This window comes from Aspergillus fischeri, genomic scaffold (assembly GCF_000149645.3).
Source record: "Aspergillus fischeri NRRL 181 1099437636247 genomic scaffold, whole genome shotgun sequence".
Classification (NCBI taxonomy): Eukaryota; Fungi; Ascomycota; class Eurotiomycetes; order Eurotiales; family Aspergillaceae; genus Aspergillus; species Aspergillus fischeri.
Genome location: NW_001509772.1, coordinates 141,526 through 160,292, shown reverse-complemented (window position 1 = coordinate 160,292; position 18,767 = coordinate 141,526). Strand labels below are relative to the sequence as shown.

General features: G+C 49.2%; 11 protein-coding genes across 11 annotated transcripts, besides 2 other annotated features; 5 read left to right on the top strand and 6 right to left on the bottom strand.

Moving 5' to 3' along the window:
* Positions 1-546: 546 nt before the first annotated feature.
* On the top strand, positions 547-2,673 carry NFIA_032880 (beta-N-acetylhexosaminidase; the record flags this gene model as incomplete). Its single annotated transcript, XM_001265619.1, has 1 exon — positions 547-2,673. The coding sequence occupies one exon, from the start codon at positions 547-549 to the stop codon at positions 2,671-2,673; it is 2,127 nt and encodes a 708-aa protein (XP_001265620.1).
* A 664-nt stretch (positions 2,674-3,337) lies between these two features.
* Positions 3,338-4,485, top strand: NFIA_032870 (SGNH/GDSL hydrolase family protein; the record flags this gene model as incomplete). Its single annotated transcript, XM_001265618.1, has 3 exons — positions 3,338-3,529; positions 3,575-4,204; positions 4,252-4,485. The coding sequence occupies 3 exons, from the start codon at positions 3,338-3,340 to the stop codon at positions 4,483-4,485; spliced, it is 1,056 nt and encodes a 351-aa protein (XP_001265619.1).
* Positions 4,486-4,959: 474 nt separating this feature from the next.
* Positions 4,960-5,659, top strand: NFIA_032860 (uncharacterized protein; the record flags this gene model as incomplete). Its single annotated transcript, XM_001265617.1, has 2 exons — positions 4,960-5,541; positions 5,600-5,659. 2 exons carry the CDS (start codon positions 4,960-4,962, stop codon positions 5,657-5,659), a joined length of 642 nt encoding a protein of 213 aa, XP_001265618.1.
* A 1,659-nt stretch (positions 5,660-7,318) lies between these two features.
* On the bottom strand, positions 7,319-8,193 carry NFIA_032850 (uncharacterized protein; the record flags this gene model as incomplete). The annotated part of the gene is made up of 2 exons (XM_001265616.1): positions 7,319-7,988; positions 8,159-8,193. The coding sequence occupies 2 exons, from the start codon at positions 8,191-8,193 to the stop codon at positions 7,319-7,321; spliced, it is 705 nt and encodes a 234-aa protein (XP_001265617.1).
* A 490-nt stretch (positions 8,194-8,683) lies between these two features.
* Positions 8,684-9,774, bottom strand: NFIA_032840 (RTA1 domain-containing protein; the record flags this gene model as incomplete). Its single annotated transcript, XM_001265615.1, has 5 exons — positions 8,684-8,745; positions 8,822-9,181; positions 9,239-9,464; positions 9,526-9,548; positions 9,612-9,774. The coding sequence occupies 5 exons, from the start codon at positions 9,772-9,774 to the stop codon at positions 8,684-8,686; spliced, it is 834 nt and encodes a 277-aa protein (XP_001265616.1).
* A 484-nt stretch (positions 9,775-10,258) lies between these two features.
* On the bottom strand, positions 10,259-10,489 carry NFIA_032830 (uncharacterized protein; the record flags this gene model as incomplete). Its single annotated transcript, XM_001265614.1, has 2 exons — positions 10,259-10,415; positions 10,473-10,489. The coding sequence occupies 2 exons, from the start codon at positions 10,487-10,489 to the stop codon at positions 10,259-10,261; spliced, it is 174 nt and encodes a 57-aa protein (XP_001265615.1).
* Positions 10,288-10,411: a microsatellite.
* Positions 10,289-10,405: a microsatellite.
* An 88-nt stretch (positions 10,490-10,577) lies between the features above and the next one.
* NFIA_032820 (RTA1 domain-containing protein) lies at positions 10,578-11,584 on the top strand (the record flags this gene model as incomplete). Its single annotated transcript, XM_001265613.1, has 3 exons — positions 10,578-10,743; positions 10,815-11,057; positions 11,124-11,584. 3 exons carry the CDS (start codon positions 10,578-10,580, stop codon positions 11,582-11,584), a joined length of 870 nt encoding a protein of 289 aa, XP_001265614.1.
* A 1,704-nt stretch (positions 11,585-13,288) lies between these two features.
* Positions 13,289-13,589, top strand: NFIA_032810 (uncharacterized protein; the record flags this gene model as incomplete). Its single annotated transcript, XM_001265612.1, has 2 exons — positions 13,289-13,315; positions 13,365-13,589. The coding sequence occupies 2 exons, from the start codon at positions 13,289-13,291 to the stop codon at positions 13,587-13,589; spliced, it is 252 nt and encodes an 83-aa protein (XP_001265613.1).
* Positions 13,590-14,934: 1,345 nt separating this feature from the next.
* NFIA_032800 (SGNH/GDSL hydrolase family protein) lies at positions 14,935-16,627 on the bottom strand (the record flags this gene model as incomplete). The annotated part of the gene is made up of 8 exons (XM_001265611.1): positions 14,935-15,237; positions 15,286-15,522; positions 15,566-15,622; positions 15,667-15,760; positions 15,811-15,968; positions 16,009-16,141; positions 16,289-16,325; positions 16,426-16,627. 8 exons carry the CDS (start codon positions 16,625-16,627, stop codon positions 14,935-14,937), a joined length of 1,221 nt encoding a protein of 406 aa, XP_001265612.1.
* A 423-nt stretch (positions 16,628-17,050) lies between these two features.
* NFIA_032790 (uncharacterized protein) lies at positions 17,051-17,735 on the bottom strand (the record flags this gene model as incomplete). The annotated part of the gene is made up of 2 exons (XM_001265610.1): positions 17,051-17,112; positions 17,177-17,735. The coding sequence occupies 2 exons, from the start codon at positions 17,733-17,735 to the stop codon at positions 17,051-17,053; spliced, it is 621 nt and encodes a 206-aa protein (XP_001265611.1).
* Positions 17,736-17,965: 230 nt separating this feature from the next.
* NFIA_032780 (glutathione S-transferase family protein) lies at positions 17,966-18,727 on the bottom strand (the record flags this gene model as incomplete). The annotated part of the gene is made up of 2 exons (XM_001265609.1): positions 17,966-18,526; positions 18,575-18,727. The coding sequence occupies 2 exons, from the start codon at positions 18,725-18,727 to the stop codon at positions 17,966-17,968; spliced, it is 714 nt and encodes a 237-aa protein (XP_001265610.1).
* Between the last annotated feature and the right edge of the window lie 40 nt (positions 18,728-18,767).

The window sequence follows — 18,767 nt, the reverse complement described above, 5'->3', positions numbered from 1 at the left end:
GTGGCAGATGTCCTTGTTGAGAAATGCACAACCCATGTGGGCGGAATAGCACCCTGAGAGCACTGCAGTACGTTGACCCCGCAATGAACATTCGCTTTTGATTGAATACTGTCCTACTCGATGTTCTTCGGTAAAAGAGCTGGCCTACAAGTGTCCATGGAATCGAGACTGAGCGGTTTATGCTCTTCATAAACACATCCATTTAACTATTTGTATATAAACTATCCGAATAGCATGTCCCTGCCAGGAAAATAAATATAGGCAAGTAGCTCCTAGGAAGGCATGGCATCAATATCTTCAATCTGGGGCCGTTCTGATTGCGGTGCGGGGAAAGTAAACATTAAAGTCGCACTAAGATGTAACTACTACTACGACTGTCCTCAGGGTGAGATCTATACCTATTATCAATCAATGATAGGGTAACAATGGGTTTGTTGATCCCCAGAATGCAGGGAGCCGATGTAACCTCGACAACCACAGCAATGCAACCCTTGCTTGTATTTATTCCGTACAGAGTCAGCCATTTGCTTAGGGACAGTTTCAAAAATGTATCTAAATATCATCCTATGTTTCGGTCTAGTGACTGCTGCACTGCAGACACTTCCCCCAGTGTATCAAACAGCCTTAGGCCCATTGCCGGGGTTTGATGTTCGCTCAGTGGAGAGAGTCATCTATATCAAGGCTGATTTTGCCTCTCATCGGGACGAAAACGGATTGACGCTGATTCCTCCATCTGCTTTGGAATTCGCAACGACTTTTCTTCATGATCTACAGGAGGTGACCGCCAGCCGGTGGACACTCCGCCAGGTCAATCAATTCAATGCAAAACAAGGCATCTTTCTTGACAGACTTGGCACAGACTGCAACCTGACCTATGAAAATGGCACGCCAACAGAGGAAGGATATGAAGTGGAGATTCACCCGCGACGGGCTGTTATCCGGGGATCGGGGGCGAGAGGGATGTGGTGGGGAACGCGAACACTGGTGCAGAAGTTGATCATCGCTGACGGGAAACCGCTCCCGGGTGGTCGCATTGTGGACGCACCCTCTGTTCCAACTCGAGGATACATGCTCGATGCGGGCCGTAAGTGGTACTCGCCTGCCTTTCTTAAGGACCTGTGCACGTACGCCTCGTTCTTCAAGATGTCCGAGTTCCACTATCACACCAGCGACAACTACCCTCTCAATCGGGGCCATAATGAGACATGGAGCGAGGTGTACGCGCAGTTTTCATTGCACCCTGAGAGTCCTGACCTTCATGGAATTGTGCAGAGAGCGAACGAGACGCTATCTCGAGCGGACTATGAAGAGCTGGAGCAGCATTGTGCGCAGCGCGGAGTTACGGTTATTCCTGAGATTGAAGCGCCAGGCCATTGCCTATTTCTGACCAAATGGAAGCCAGAACTGGCGCTGGAGAAGAAGGATCTGCTGAATCTTTCTCATCCTGAGGCGGTGCCCCTCGTGAAGTCCGTCTGGGGTGAATTCCTGCCGTGGTTTCACACAAAGGAAGTGCATATCGGGGCGGACGAGTACGACGCGACATTGGCAGATGATTATATCAATTTTGTCAATGAGATGGCACAATTCATCCAGAAGGAGTCAGGAAAACGGATCCGTATATGGGGTACTTATGAACCATCGGATACGCTTTCTATATCCAAAGATGTGATCATTCAACACTGGCAATACGGGCAATCGGATCCTGTCAGCCTGGCAAATGATGGGTACACGATCATCAATTCGGAGGATCAGTGGGCGTACATGTCGCTGAAAAACGACCATATGCCCATATTTCCGGCCCCGTATCCATCCTTGTTCAATAACTCGCGTGTGTTGAACTTCGCCGACATCGACGGATGGCAATGGACCCCGGCGCTCTTCAACCCGTTCAATGTCACGGAGCAACCCGACAAACAGGCAGTCCAGGGCGCAATTCTAGCCGCATGGAATGACAACGGACCTGACGCGACGACACAGCTGGAGGCCTTCTACGCGATGCGCAACGGGATCCCGATTGTCGCCTCTCGAGCATGGACAGGCGATCGAGGCCCACGACTAGATGAATCTAGCTTGTCTTTGTCTGCGAAACTGCTTACTGCCGGCGCGGTTGGCCAGAATCTAGACAGGAGATTCATTGGCCGTAACAATCACAGGACGCCTTCAGTTGTGAGCTGGACGTCCGGCAAGCAATCAGGAGAAAGAATCCACCTCGGGCACGGCAGCAAGGGAATGAATTATACACTAGAGCTCGACGTCGCGGGCCCATTCCTGCTGTCCTCCGAGGACTGCACTCTGAGTTTATCCGCATCCGGTACTTTGGCCTTTGAATCCGACGGATGGGAGTACCCGCTTCGCTCTGTCGCCGAAGACGCTGGATTCGACCCGGGGTATCCGGGACGAATCTGGACAAACGAGACATCGTCCACGCATGAACCCGTCAAAATCCCTCTCCACAGCCAGATCATCATTCGCACAGATGTTATTGGAGGGAGCAGAGTCTGGGTGGATGGGAACTTTGTCGGGAGATTCGAAGTCTTTGTCTTTGGGGGGAAGAATCAATTGTTTTCATGGAGCCAGATGGCGTTTGTGGCGCCACTGGAATGGATCCAAGGGGGATTACATGGACTGAGGATTGCTGAATATGATGGCAGTTATAGTCTACAGAGTAATTAACAAGCATTGATGGTGCGGTATTACCCACTATATGCTTAATGAAGAACCCTGGGTCTCGTTCCTCACGAATCTGCGTGAGATACAAGACTAATCCTTCAGTATCAATACCTTCACTATATACCTCTTTAGATTGGGCCGACCTCTCGAAGCAAAATGATAGTAGGAACCAGATGCTTCCTTTACATATGTAAGATTCGCTGAACATGGTTAGATGCGTTGTGGGCGCCGCAACGAACTGATGCCTAGAGTGTGTCGTCTATACTTATGGCTTACAGTTGATTAGCATAATAATAGCATTCTAGATACCTGAGAGGAGGATATACAATAAACCTCTCTATAGTCGGGAAAAACCTAACTCGAAATTAATTTTCCGCCAGAATAACAAAAATCTCCCATTATGATTTATGGGTAACTAATGCCTTGGATTACAATCCTATTTATCCACGTATTTACCCAGGCTGGTCCACAATCCCCGCATCTCCGCAAAGAACCCCGGAGATCATTCGTCACGGCAGAAATCTTTTCTTCAGTCAGTCTTGATCAGGACTGGCTCCTCTCTGCCGGACGGACGGAGATCCCTGTCTCTTCCGGCAATGTTTATAAACAGCCCGATGTTCCCCGCAACCCGAGATGCAATCAAGCAAAAGCTGTGATGAAAGTCATCATGCGTCAGTCGCAATTGCTTCTAGGGCTTATTCTTGCAATCGAAGCAGCTTCTGCTCATCCTCGATCATGGGGACCAAGAAAGTTCACCAGTCTTGTTTCCTTTGGCGATAGCTACACCGACCAATCGCGGCTGAACTACTTTGGCTCTCATAACGGGTCAGCTCCACCAGTTGGCTGGGAGCAGCTAGACGTACGTTCTTGTCCCCTAATGAATGAAGCTTGCTGAGAAGCATAGAACAACAATACCGCATCAGGTGGCTATGTCTGGGGCCACTATTTCTCGCAATACGCCGATGTAAACCTGTACAACTACGCCGTCAGCGGCGCCGTTTGCTCCAACGAGATCACCCCACGCACATTCTCCTACATCAACGCCCCTTTCCCTTCCGTTCTGGAGTACGAAGTGCCCGCCTTCCTGGCTGACAGCAAGCATAAAGTCTCTGGAAGGAGGTTCCTCAACATCCCACCCCGGGAAACGGTGTACTCGATCTGGATCGGCACCAACGACTTGGGCAACTACGCCTTTATCACTGATTCCCAGGTCAAGAATAAGACCATCCCGGATTACATCAACTGCGTATACTCCGTGCTCGACCGGGTCTATGCAAATGGCGGTAGATACTTCGTGCTCATGAACCTGGCGCCCCTGCAGCTGGCACCCCTGTATGCGACGCCCGAGAACGGCGGCGTGGGGGCCAACCACTACTGGCCCGACAAGCCCGATAATCTGACCTTGGTCAGTCACCGGATGTGGGAGCAGGTTGCGACTGTGAACGATGTGTTCAAGTACCAGACGCCGTATGAGCTGTTGGTGGCCAGGAGGTATCCCGGGGCGCGGTTTGCGGTGATGGACATGTATGGATTGGTATGTTGCGCATTGGCCATTGGGTCTGGATGACACTGATTTGGCAGCTTTCCGAGGTTTATTACAATCCCACAAAGTATTTCAACGGGAGTGCACCTGCCAATGTGACCGGGTTCAACAATCACTGCACGCTTGACGGAGGGCAGTGCACCCGGCTCCCCAGTCCGGATTCCTTCATGTGGTTCGATGAGTTGCATCCTTCGCAGCGAACGGACCAGATTATCGCCGAGGAGTTTGTCAAGGTTGTCAGGGGGTACAGTAAGTGGGCTACGTACTGGTAATCCTGCATGTGAACTCGTAGGACTGCTATATCGATATGCCTTAGATAAGTATATACCTATTTGAAGTGGACATAAATCCCCGTTCAGGGTTACATACTGGAGTTACCTCAAGCTCAATCTAAGGGTATGGCTGAAACATAATGCATCGCACTATCGACATTTCCGTAAGATTAGCCCTATATAGCTCCAAACTCCAAGCCACCTCCTGAATGTCCTCTTGACAGCTGCGATTGCCCCTGGCATTAATCGTCAGCAATCCCCCGCAACAACGGTCGAATTGACCAATCAATGGACCAGATTAACCAACAGGTGCAACCCCAGCCGTTAGGGAGGTATAAGGCGTCCTCCGACTCTGCCTTGCATGGCACTTTTGGTGAACAATTACCTTAATCATGCAACTTCTCATTAACAATACACTTAGAAGCATGGCCATGCCCGGCGACTCGAGTGACATGTCCTCGCCAGGATTTCACCATGTCCCATGCCCTCCCCGAAGTCCAACTACCGCCATACCCTATCGCAATCAGACCCGAAAGCATCACCCGACATGAAGTGATAGTGACCGTGACCAACCGCCCGGAGCCATGGCACTCCCTCGACTACTCCATCGAACATGCCGGAACCGAACTCTTCACCGTCCGCGGCCAGCCCTGGAAGGTCAGCCAGGCACGCATGTTCCACGACCGCTCGGGGCTCCCCCTCTTCGAGCTCCGGTGCCAATGGTACGACTCCTCGTCGCTGTGTCTCCGCCTCCCCGGCGGGGACCAGTGTATCCTCGAAGCAAAGTTGCGGGTTGCGATGAACGCGCCCAGGGCGGTTGTCACGTTCCAGAATGCGGCGCAGCAGCCGAGGCCAGCGCAAAGCGAGGAGATTGTGTTGGAGGTGCATGCGCAGGACCTGTATAATATCCTCCAGGTGGTGGTGGTTCAGAATCGCAACGTGGCGTACATCCATCGGATAACGGATCGGAGTGTCCTCGCCGAGGGACAACGGCCGCCGTTCCGTTTCAGACCCAAGTGGACGGTTCGAGTTGCGGAGGGGGTGGATCTATCGCTGGTTAGTTGATAACTCGATCTTCGGTTAGCTTGGACTTCGCTTAATCTGACGATCGTAGATAGCGGTTGTGGTGGTCATTGTTGGCCAACGAGCCGGGTTGGATGTAGGGAACGGTTGATCGGCATATGGAGGGAACGGCATATTCAGTGAATGTGATCTGCATGCAGAGTTGCCTGATTATGAAGAGATTTTATTCTGTCCATTGCAAGGTCAATGCTTGGGTATAGTGTTGACTATCTGGCTGTTAGAGGCTGGGGCAAGAAGCAATACAAGGCTCACTTGATATGCGGAACTCAGGAATAAACAACATTTACTGTCCTTATGAAGTGATTGGATATAACTGAGCAATTTGACGATCGATTATTTCAAATGACTTCAATTCAGATCGAGAAGAGCTGTCGATTGGCGATGCATCCTCCATGTGGCGGATATGCAATTGATCGGAACAGTGGGCACTTGGGATTCGATTGCCTCTTTTACCTATTCAATTGTTTGTAGAAGGATTCCAATATGATAAAATTATTCAGGATAGACTAACCTATTAGCAAACATACTTATCTTTCTCAATCATTACAGTGCGTCATTAACGCTTTGCTTAGACATTATTGTGTCTTTCTACTATTTTACTTTTTCACCTCTTCTCCCACAGTCCTCACACTAGTGGGCTCCTCCACATTGTTAACCGATAGCAAATCTAAGAGAGCCTCTACATAGGCTAGTATAAGACAAATACAGACTTAAGAGTATCCGCAGTCGCTAAGTTCAGAGTCTTACAGATATACACAAGAGATTCAAGAAGGCATCTTTTGTGGAGGGCATATAGTCCCTCTACCTAGTTTGCTCTATGCCATAACCCTTAATCAGATTACTGATAATGGCATTGTGATTTCATTTGTTGCTAGTGTTAGAGGGAAGGGCTCAAAGAGATCAGTGACTCTTCTTATGATGACTGAGGTCGATGTCAAGGTATTATTGGGTGATTGTCATTTTATGAGACCAAAGTCTGCATGAGATAAGCATCATATTGTCCAACAGAACTGTTGATTCGTGTTGGGCCGACCTTGGCCTTCTGGAGAAAAGATCGTGTCCTGTGCCCCAATACTCATTATCAGCTTAATTACAATCATTAAAGCAGCACTAAGCGGAATTACGCCAAGACCTGGTATTGAAAGAAACAGAATAATCGAGAGGTCACATCGAAATGATATATTGTTCCTAGATATTCTGGTTCTGGAATATGAAGTCTCTTGGCCACTCCAGCCATGGAGTGAGTCGACTGGGTAGAACAGCCGAAATGCTGGAAAACAGCGAATGACCTCGCCGTCCGACGAACCAGTAGTCACAAAAGACATGGAGTTGAGCACAGTAAAAGCCTAGCAGTAAAAGTGCGACGGCGTGCCTTTGCCTCAGAAGATCGAAGAATTCCTCATTGACAGAGAGCGGCCACATGTAGATCATTCCACACTCCAACGGTAATTCAGCATTGTGGATAGCCTTAAATGATAATGCAAGATTGTCAAGCGCTTGGAAAAGTGTGTTTCTTTCTTCAGGCTCCGCTGTATCCGACTCAACAATCTGCCTAAGCCGGTCAAGCTGGGGCTCCACTCCTTGAAATATATTGCTTGACGTCTCCCTAATTACATTGTGAGCTGCGAAATACCCAGCTCCCGTATTGGTGGCTCCAGAGAGGTTGGAACTGAGAAAATGCGAGGGGTAGATGTGTCGAACTTGTTTGTACGACATGCTCACAAGAAAGGGGGAAGTCTGGAAATAGAACTTACTTTCCATCAAACTCCTGCATACCAAACTCCTGCCGAAAGAGTGGCCCTAGAGAGCTGTTTCGCACATGATTTATGTAAGGCTTGAGGACCAGGGTTCCCCGACACAACTTGAACAAATGCAGAGTGGATTCGAGCGTGTCGACCATGTCGACATCCGCGGACTCTGCTGGGGAAGCATATACGTAGACCATGATCAGGCTTGAAAAGGCGAACAATGCACAGCAGTTGTCAGTCGTGGGCGACGGAAGTATTCTCCGGAAAGAGCGCAAGCCGAGGGAGATGTGGAATCTGGAGCTTGTGATGTACCGGCTGTGATTTTCAGGTTTAAGATGGGCGAGGTGGAGCGCCGACAGGGCAAGAATGCCATGCATCAGGAATTCATATGAGTAAGCCAAAGTCGGGAAAGTAATTTGCCATGTATCTTGCATTTGCTGCCGCCTAGCGAGAGACTTGGAAGTGTGGAGCGTAAAATGATGCATTAGTTCGGGGTCCTGGCTGGTCCATTCTTGGGCAATGTAGGCTGCCTCTGCTACCCTCTCAAGAAACGAACCAAAGGTATCGCCATGGGAAATCGATGAAAGTCGGGAGTTGCATAACTCCCGAGGAGATTGCACGCCAGCTGCTAGACCTAACACATTGCCCAGTCCTTCTCCTATGGGAGAAGGGCTGTGACGACGTTTATAGGAGCAATCCATACCACGCCTTGAGCAATTACCGCAGGGGTGGTCCTCATTGCACTAGATCAGATGAATAGGGCCATAAGGCGTGCATGTAAGTAACAATCAACAGGAAGGCTATCCATGACAGATCTTGGGTGGAATTTAAACAGGACAAACCTTGATTCTTCTTTCTTTGCACTGGTCACAACCATTGCGGGACTTTTTATGCGACCTCCGCGTAGCCATAACAGGAAGGTAAGGTGCCAGGACAGCTGAGGGCTATATAAAATGCCTGTAGGAGATACCCGCATGTATGTAGTAGTCACCTGAGATTAGACAAAGGCTGAGAACATGAGGTAGGCATTTTGAGGATAAGGCGTGCATCGAGGGAACTGCGAATGTGGCGGTTGCGGCAACTAACTGAGTCAGGCTGGAGACACGCACGGAAAGACCCACAAAAACCTATTCTAAAACTACCAGAACTTCCAGAAGTACGAATACGAAAGCGAAAACGCCCAGTCCTTCTATCGGATGCGAATCAGATGAGTTTTTAAGTCGGCCCCCAGTCCCACGGCCTTGGCCCAACCCCATGCACGTTCATCTCGTTCAAAAAGCGTATGATACATGTAAACAGCGCTATAGGCCTCCCTGTTCCATAAATTGAATTGTTTACGACCGGTCACTATAAACGCAATGCGTCAACTAGAGGGCGCCCGGAATGACTCGAATGAGAATGTGCAAGATACTCCATTCAACCTGGTAATCTACTCCCCACAGAGTAGACAAGGTAGACGCGCCTTATTGCCTTGTTCCCCGGTTTGAGCAAAGCGTTTATCTCACTCGGGTGGATCCAAGCAAACACGCCCATGTTCAGAAGCATTAGCACGCCGTCGAAAATATACATGTATGCTTCGTGTGTCACGAGATAGCCGTCGTTGCCTTGAGCATATTCGATGAGACGGAAGATGGAGCGGACGAAGATGAGAAGGCTGCCACTATACATTGCGTAAATGTGCCTCTCCCACGGCGGCTGCGAATGGACGACTTTCCGAGTCGGACTGTTTTGGATCCCAATATGGAACTTGATGGTGGTCCACAGAAACAGAGAAAAGAATATCAGCTGTACAATTAAACCTCCGATAATTATGTGCTCGCCGGTGGAGAGCGCGCTGGCACTACCACTTGCCATGATGCCGCCGCCTTTGAGATAGTTAGCTACAATACACGGGCACAATGGCAGTGTCTTGCTCGACCTACCGGCCCCTTGCATGATAAACGAGATGATATCGCCCATGAGGAAAATCTTGGTCAACCACTGTCGCCTGATCAAGCAATGTATGTCCCCATTCGTCAGTAGGACTATCCGGCCCAATTCCATGTAGATGCTTGCGGCAAATAGGGTAGGAGCAATCAGAAGCAGGAGGGTTTGTTGAATATAGGGTTGGACAGTCCAATTCGGACTTTGTGTCCCTGATATTGCTCGCTCATCCAGAAGTTAGTATATTGCCTCCCTCCATGGGACGGAATCAATCAATGAGACTCACTCCAATGTAGCCGATCCATTCAACTAGTAATCAGACGCCAAATAAGCCCTTGCAGCAGGTCGTGTGCAGGAATTGCGAGGACTTACAATATCCACCAAGGATGAATGGGACAAAGAACCATGTTCTAGTCCGCGCAACCTGGTACGTATGGATGCAGGAACCAACAAGGAAGAGAAGAACAAAGACAACAGCCGCACCAATAGAAGGATCATATCTATACAGTTTGAAACTGGAAGCTTCAGCGGCCATGGTGTCATACTAAAAAAACGAGAGAAATCCAATATGGACTGAACCAAGGGAGAATAAAGGAAACAAGAGCAGCTTCGAGCAACAGGCGTGGCTGTGAAAATTTCTATGAATCTAAAATGTAGATGTGCTAATTTATATTAAGAATCAAACTTCTCACCTCCTATTACAGCTACTCTATAATAAGCGTGAATTGTCTCAGACACAGCAAAGTGGGCTTCTGTTGCCGTACAGTACAGCTAAGAGATCTATGCCAATGAATAAGACAAGGAACAGTTGATAGCTCAGAGATCCTTATAGGTCATAGTTACTGTTTAGGCAACAATGCGTACAGTCTGATGGTAGAGGTGTGATTCCAGGGACTGCCCTGAACGACAGCTTCCAAGGCTGGCGATGAAATGACTGCATCAAGACGCCTCATAGGCTGCACGCCCGAGGGACAGGTTGCAATCATTGGCCCATTCCCCGGCCATAAGCGACGCATCCATCAGCATCGGCAGAGAAATTTCTCGCCGTCGTAGCCGTAGTCGTAGCCGTAGTCGTAGCCGTAGTCGTAGCCGTAATCGTAGCCGTAATCGTAGCCGTAATCGTAGCCGTAATCGTAGCCGTAATCGTAGCCGTAATCGTAGCCGTAATCGTACTTGCTCAGACGGGATGTACAGTAGAGTTCCGTTCCTATATAAATAAAGTAAACAGAATACATGCTCTTTTCTTCCATGGATTATCAATTCCCCTTTTATCTGCTCTCTACTGATTGTTCACTGTTGCTTATGGTAGACTGTTTCTAGTCTATACCCTCACTTGAGATGGCAGGCGACGGTCAGATCGATTTCAAACTTTATAGATACACCCCATCGACGGCTGCAGCAGCGCTTTTTATCGCCTTATTTCTTCTCACAACGATATACCATGTCTATCAACTCAGCCGGGCGCGGGCTTGGTATTTCATAGCATTTGTAGTCGGGGGTTTCTGTAAGTGCCAATTGCACTGCATCCCCCTATCATGGCTGCTGTGACCGTTCTAGGAAGCTAATGGATGTCAGTCCAGATCATTGGCTACATCTGCCGGATCTTGGCCCATGATCATAAGGAATCGGTCCCGATCTATAGTGTGCAAACTATATTGATTCTCCTTGCTCCACCGCTTTACGCCGCCTCTATCTATATGGTGCTAGGTCGACTGATCACTTATCTACGGGCAGAAAAGCTTAGCTTGGTTTCAGTGCGGTGGATGACCAAGATCTTCGTTACAGGCGATGTCATTGCCTTTCTCATGCAAGCTGCAGGTGCGCAAGGCCTGATGTGCTCCATAATAAGCTACGCGATAGTACTGACGACTTTCCGGGCTCTAGGTGGCGGTACCATGGCGAGCGGTACAATCAGCAGCTACAACCTCGGCGAGCATATTACTGTCGGAGGTCTATGTGTTCAATTGGTCTTCTTTAGCTTCTTCATCGTCACCTGTGCGTTATTTCATTCCCGAATTCGCAAATACCCTACGCATGAGGTAACAGCACTTGCGGCTCGGCTTTCTGAAAAGACTTCGCGAACATGGGAAACTGTGCTCGTGGGCCTGTACGCCGCGAGTGTGCTGATTCTGGTGAGGTCAATCTTTCGCTTGATTGAATATGCGCAGGGGAACAATGGGTACCTCATCAGCCATGAAGCCTTCATGTATATTTTTGATTCTGCTTTGATGTTTCTGACCATGGTTGCCATGAATTTCTGTCATCCGTCAATGATCTTGGTTGGGTCGGAGAAAGAGCGTGAGGCCGAAATGAGTTCCCCAACCTCTCAGACAGAATTGACTTAAGCCAGTCAAAGTGCTGTCTCTGGCACGGGTCAGGTGTGGCGTCTAAAGGAAACCCAGCATTACCCTGAGAAGTTTTAGTCAGGAGCCACAGGGTCCGTCAGAGTATGTTATAGCGGGAGGTTGAAGAGCTTTCCTGCCTTTCCACGGAGTGACTTTGTCCCACCTTTTAGATTGGGCTTGAATAAACTCAAATAGGTAGCTCTTGTATCTGTATACTGGCGATGTGGGATGCATTATACAAATTATCTATACTTTAAGGTATAGTGTTTGCTCCTGCGTCTAGTCTATGAAAGCAATTGTATTCAAATCACAAATATCACCACATCTGTCTGCGACTTGATATGGATAATAGTTAGTTTATTCCGACTAGGCTAATATACGGCCAGCCATGCTTGGTTTAGTCGCTATCATCTTCTACAATATCCTTACAATATTCTTTACCTGGTGTATTTCTGCCACAAGGGCAGCCTATTCGCAGACATTATCAATAGAACACTGCGTAGCTACCCCCTTCACCCCAAGCCTAGTGAAGGATTCATGTCCTGATACATGTGGACCAGCTAAGGTAAGATTTCGTGCTATGGGTCACCGCCCATGCTGTTCTAAAAATGGCTTAGTATATCTCCTTGATTGCCTTTGAGTTAAGCCCCTTGGAGTAGATAAAGCAGTACTTATGAGAGAAAAGGCTATTGCTGCTGTTTAAGACATGCTAGAACGGATGAGATCCCATATAAGTCTCTAATAAGTTTGTTGCACAGATTCTAATGTCTAGCTCAACCTGAAGTATGTAATGGAGAGTTAAGCACCTGGGCTAAATAATCCTTGAGTTTGCAAGATGCCATACTGAAAGGGCAAAACTAGCCACAAAAGGGAATTCACATGTCCTTGCTTTACAAATAAAATATTGAGCGGAGAACTATATCTCTAAGAACTAGCCAGATAGCCCCATTTATCCTCCTCTTAGACAATTATCAACTTCAGCTGCATGGCTAATTTAGGGATGCACTGCCAGCCAATAGGCAGCCATTCTCAACGACTATTGAAATAGGTCGATCATCAAGCCATAAGCTTGGATGTCTTAGTTTCTTGCCTAATATAGATAAATTCAGCACCTAACGGGGCAATGCTCTTCGTGGCGTCCTTTCGAAATGCCGTCTGATATATTAGGTTGGGGATGATCCAGAAGCCTTTTAGCAGGTCCGCTTTGGACCTCATGTTTGGGTCAATGCATACCAATAGCTGGATCCGATTTCTAGTGTATTTTAATTGTTTCCCCCGGAATGGCTATCAAGCATGAGCTTCATAGATTCAATAATTGGGCTAGAACAGATCAACACACATTGCACACGACAGATACGCAGGCTCCCGGACTCTGGGGTAATTGTAATGCGTACTGGTGGGCTTGACAGGCCCAGGCTTCTTGGTCTATTAATTGGTGGACAATGATCTGCTGCCCGATGTCTGGGTTTATCTGTCGCCGACTCTCTTTCTTCAGGCTCATTGTTTATAGGACCGAATGATTCCATTGACCGCTTATGTTGAATCTCTATCTACAGCATTCTTATGTTCATGCTGACCCCTTCGTCTGAAGATTCGATATAGTAGGCTCCAGGTCTCCCTGAAGTTCAATTGTGTTTGACAGCTCTTACAGACGGCAGGCAGTGATTCCAGCTCACGAGCATTGTTCCCCGAGGGTATCTCATGATGCAAGAAAATAACCAGTCTTCAAAGGTACTGTCATTACTCGCCTTCATAAATCTAGCCGCTGACAACTCCACAGGCGACAAGCACTGCCTCAACGACTGTGCAAAACAGAAAGCCAGACTCGGAGGACCCGATCTATGAAGCTAAAGAACGCTATAAAAATGCACTCAATTCACTGATCAACCTTATCGCTCAAGGAGACAATGACAGTATTGACAAGCTTTTGGAGTTTCTACGGAAGCAAGAGACCATCCATGAGGCGGTGCAGGAGGTGTTGCAGTTGAAGTTTCTTCCGGAGTAGTCGTTCCATGCCAACCTCATTTTTCCTGGGGAAGACAATTGACAGAGTATTTTGGAGAGGCGGTTGTGGAATAAGTTGGGGTAGGCCTTGGTAGCATATCTAAAAACACGATGTCTGATGCATCACTTTCGGGGTGTTGCATGTGCAAAACAGGAAATTGATCAATCCCGACTAATGCACTATCTGCATTAGTTGGTGCTCTCGGTGTACTCCCCATTGGCTGGAAGTTATGCCCATCTATCAGAGTGCGAGCTACTCCCGGTGTTGATTCGCCATAAAAGTGCACTTCGACGTGGACGGTATGCAAGACTACCACCATCTCAGCAACAAAGCCACGCCTACGGGCTAGACTAGGCTGTCAGTTAAAATACCGTGCTCTAGCTCTGCTGCAGGTCGGAGCATAGCTACCCAATGAATGGCAGAGAGGTAGCCTCTGCGCACCAAGGTCTCCTCGGAGACGCAACCCACATCAGTCAAATACTTCCCTAACGACGAAAAGGGTGCGAACAACTCGAAGGACAGTGACCTTTAAGATCTGTGTGAGGCACGGACGAGATCCTTGTTAAATCTGGACAACCATCTGCGCAGAAGGTAGGCTCATCAGCGCAAGATCAGGCAGATTGAGAACGCACGAGGCAATCTCCTTCATCTCATTGGAATCCTTGGACATCGTCCGGCAACTTTGACCATACAAGGACCCAACTTTCGACAAAGTAATGATAGCTAGAGGAGGTGCAGAGACCATTATTTACTAGTATTTCATTATTTATTCTTACAACTGCTACAGTTTTATTTATGCAATCCATTGAGCAGGAGATTCGGCGAGGTCAGCTAGAAGAGACCTGAGCTGACAGAAGCCCTAAAAGCTTGCCACTCCGAGTGGAAGGCCGAGTATCAGCCCATTACCAAAAATCCCCATATTCCGTCTCCGCAAAGACGGGACGACCCCGAGGGTTATGCATCTTCGGTGAGCTTAGCCTGAACGGTGTGCACGAGGCACGGTGCCACCATGAGGAGGCAGGGACAGCCCTCTGTGGACGTGGTATACGCTTTATTGGTTCGTTTGCATATGATATATCCCTGCCTGGGTCTAGTTGCTAATGATCCTAGTATGATTTCTATCCGCAAGGATAGTTGATTGCATCGTTGACTACTTAGAAGGATGGCTAAGGAACATGCAGCTCACCATCTCTACGACACGGTGCGTTTGCAAACTGTACGCGCTGGGTCGGCCTTCTCCCGCGAAGGGGCCTTGATGAAGGAAATCCGAGGAGTTGCGGCATCGACCTCGAGAAGCGGCCCGGCAGAAGACGGTAAAGAGCGGTTTGTACCTCAGCGGCATCTACTAGTAATTTGCCTGATCATTCCAGTACAAAGTCCCGTGATGCACCTCAGGGCCGGTAGCCCCAAACTCCCACCCAAACTTCAACTTCACCCACTGCATCAGATGCGCGGCAATCTTCAGATGTCCAAAATCCGTGGGATGCCACTGCGGCGCGATATCGTTGTGCTGCAGGATCCCCGTCGTGTCGAAATAATGGATGAACCCCTGCTTCTCGTAGTGCTGGTAAACCCGCTTGATCTCATCCACCCATATAGGGCCCTGCACGTATGTATCCCCCGAAGCTCCGAAGCCACCCCATAGCGACTGCCATTATTAGCACGGTACCGTACCTACTTTGCTGAGGGGACTCACCATAAGAACGATATCGGCCTTGGGCCAGATCTTGTGAATGTTGCCCACGAGAGTGATGTAGTCGTTGTAGTAGTCTGTGCTTGATACATTGTTCGTCGGGTTGTTGTCGTTTGTGCCAATGTTGATGACCACCAGATCGGCTGGACGCTGAGCTGCAAAGTTCCACTTGGGTGGATTGTCGCCGTAGATCTCGTGTGCCCGCCAGGATGTGTCAGATGTGCGGTACCATTGGTAGGCCTGGTGGTCAGTCGGGAAGACGACAATGGAGGGCCTAGCTTACCTGACCGCGGGGATTTCCCCAGCAATTCTGGTCGTGGAGGCAGATACCGGGATAGGCCTTGCCGGTTAGCATGGTAGGGCAGCAGTGTAGAGACAACCTACAGTAATGGAGTATTCTACGTTTCCGAGTCCTGCTGCGAAATCATACGCCCATGAGGACAGTCCTTCGTATGTAGCGTAGTCGCCGGAGCTCAGCCTGCAGTGATCAGTATGTGAATTTTCTGGAGCATGTGCATGTGCACCTACGAGTCTCCGATGATTTCTACCATCTTCGGGTACTCAGCGATCCTGGAGATTTTTGCATCTGCGGCGACGGATACACCGGCTAGCTGAATTGTGCTTATGGTCAGTAAACTCTTGCTGTACACGGAGCCGGGAAACGTATCCGTAGGCCCAGTTTGTAACTACCAGAGTTAGCGAGATTGTTATATGAGCGTCCCGTACATGCCTACCTCTCAGCTCAAAGGACTTTGCGTCGCCGGCATTAGTGAGATTGAGCCCCGTCGTGGTCGGGCCAATGAATTGATATGTCGCGTTGGCAGTGACATTGGAGAATTGCCAGTCCTGGCCACCCAGTCTGCAACAAATCAGCTTTGAAATCTAATTACGACCTGGTATCAAACACACCTGTATGCCACGAGGACTCCTTGACTGGTGTATTGGCCAAAGGACAGGGCAAGCTATCTCGTCAGCCTTATCATCTCATTCCATAAAGCTCTCATACCTTTTCACCAGTGAATGCAAGCTTGAATCCAGGAGCCCTAGGAAATGTGAATTGGAGTCTATTAAAGTGACTGCGGTACATACGACCACCCTGCTCTTATCAGTGATTCTTCTTTTATGTCCTTCTGTTGGACTCACAAGAAATATGCTTGTCGTCCCATCTCCCCTTGTAGGAGATCTCCTTTGCGCTAGGCTTGTAGTCTCTCCATGTCTTTTTGTCCAGCGTAATAACCTCCGCTTGCCCCGGATACGGGTTCAACCGCGCCTGGCCGTTCTCAAGAATCGTCCCAGATGCAGTGAACAGCAAAGTAAAGAACAAAAGGAAAGCAATGGCTCGCATTTTGGAAGCCCGCAATTCTCAACGTACTGAGTGGATTCAACTCGTTTGCATTTGCATCTCTTTCCAATATATATACTCTTGCATATCTGTCTCCCCGCGCTTTAAATATACAACGGCGCGGGGAAGCCTGTCTCAAGTACCATATTCTCTTCAGACAGAATGGAGCAAAGAGCATGATTGGCGGCTGAATTATTTCCTGCAGAATACTGAGGGGTACATGTAGTATACATTAATAGTCACTGAGGAATTCAGCCTGAACTGTGCAGCGGCATTTTTCTCCGTGCTCGATCGGGAAGAACGCCGCTTCTGCCGGTCTGAACATGTCAGCTACCAGCAGAAATACTTTATTTGCGGTCTTTGGATATCAGGAGGAAACGCAATCGTCGGAGTTAGGCTGCACAATCTCCACTGGTGAACTGACTATTAGTCGTCGAGTGCCTCGACCTTTCTATGGCCAGGCTCGAACCACAATCCTTCATGAATCGCTACGATGGCCAGGATGAGAAATGACCGACACATAACGAGCAATGGAAACCGATCAGGACCGACCAAGGCGGACGCGCCACTGAAACGGATCAAGCTCGATTGTCTTCTTCGGGTCCTCATTCCAGTCCACGTTAAGCCCTTCCTCTCGTAGCCTTGCAGCGATTTTCTGGCCGATATCCACCACGCTCTCGTCTTTACTATCCTCTTCGAGATCTCCGTATCGCAGCGATAGCCCCCCGTCCATGACTGCTCCCTCTGTATCCTGCTGATGGAAGAAGCAGTACCCGATGTGTGTCTCATTTGCTTCCCCGCCAATCTCGGCATTCCCGCAGGTCTGACAGCAGGTGAAATTCATGCGACAGATGATGCGGTCCTCGTCTTCTAGACGGGAGAAAGCGGTTTGGAGCTTTTCGACGTCGGTCGGTCGATCGGGCCATGTTGCCTCTTCTTCCAGTTGCTGGTTCCAGAGTGATTGAATCAGTTGCTGGACCACGGTTGTGCCGTGCTCCGGAAGTTCGTAGATGTCGATGAGCTGTTGGAGGATTTCGGCCTGGGAGTACAGTCCCGTGCGCACGCAGAGACGGGCGTCTTGTGTGATATCGTTGATATTGGACGCGTCCATGATGATTCTTGACTGAGCATCAACAATGACTGGGTGGTACGCCTAGATAAATTTCTGCTGGTTATTTTTAGAACGAATACGAGGTCCCACCATGGCCTTTCATGTGCATCATGATAAGTGGAGTATGTTCGGAATTACAAAAGAACGATAGGGACTTCCGTTTGTTGATAGCAAGAAAAGTCATATCATAATAGGCCGTTATTCAAATACTGATATACAGCACAGGTCGATCATTTCTTAGCCAGCGACGCAATCTTCTTTTTCGTCTGCTCCACAACGCTCTTCTCATCCCAGATAAAGTTCACACTCTCCTGCTGCACCGTCGCCTTGGCCCATTTCGTAAACGCCGGAGTCCTCTTCTCCAACAGCTCCGGCAAATCCTCCCTCAGCAGTCCATGCTCAGGCTTATGGAACGACAGCAACCGTAACAGGAACGAGCCAGTCAACACCTCCGCCAGGGTCAACTTCTCACTCCCGCCGAAGAACGGGCCGGATCCCTTCTGCGAGGCCAGAATGGGTTCGATCTCCTTCTCAATCGCCGCGACGATAGCATCGCCCGCTGCAGTGCGGTCCTTGTCGCTTGTGGCGCGCTGAGAAGCCATAACCTGGGGCTGGACCTTGCTGAAGAAGGTATCGACGAAGAAGGCGATGCGGGCGCGCTGCAGGGCGCCTTCGACGCTATTGGAGGGAGGAACGAGGTGGGATGGATGCGCGTCTGCAAGGAACTGGGCGACGATGGCTGACTCGGTGATGACGTTGCCGTTGTAGGAGATGGCGGGGACGAGGCCGCGCTGTGGCTGTTAGAGTAACGGTCATTCCCAGGGATGAAGGTGTCCTACCGGGTTGATCTCAAGATACCATGGCTCCCGAGGTGTGTTAAGATCGATGATAACCTCTTCGTAGTCGAGGCCGAGCTCCTTGAGGGCGATATGCGCTCTGTGGGCCCAGGGGCATCGGTGGTTGGTGTAGAGGGTGATTTTTGGGGCGGACATGGTGCTGTTATGTTCGCGGATGGTGAGATGGTTGACAACC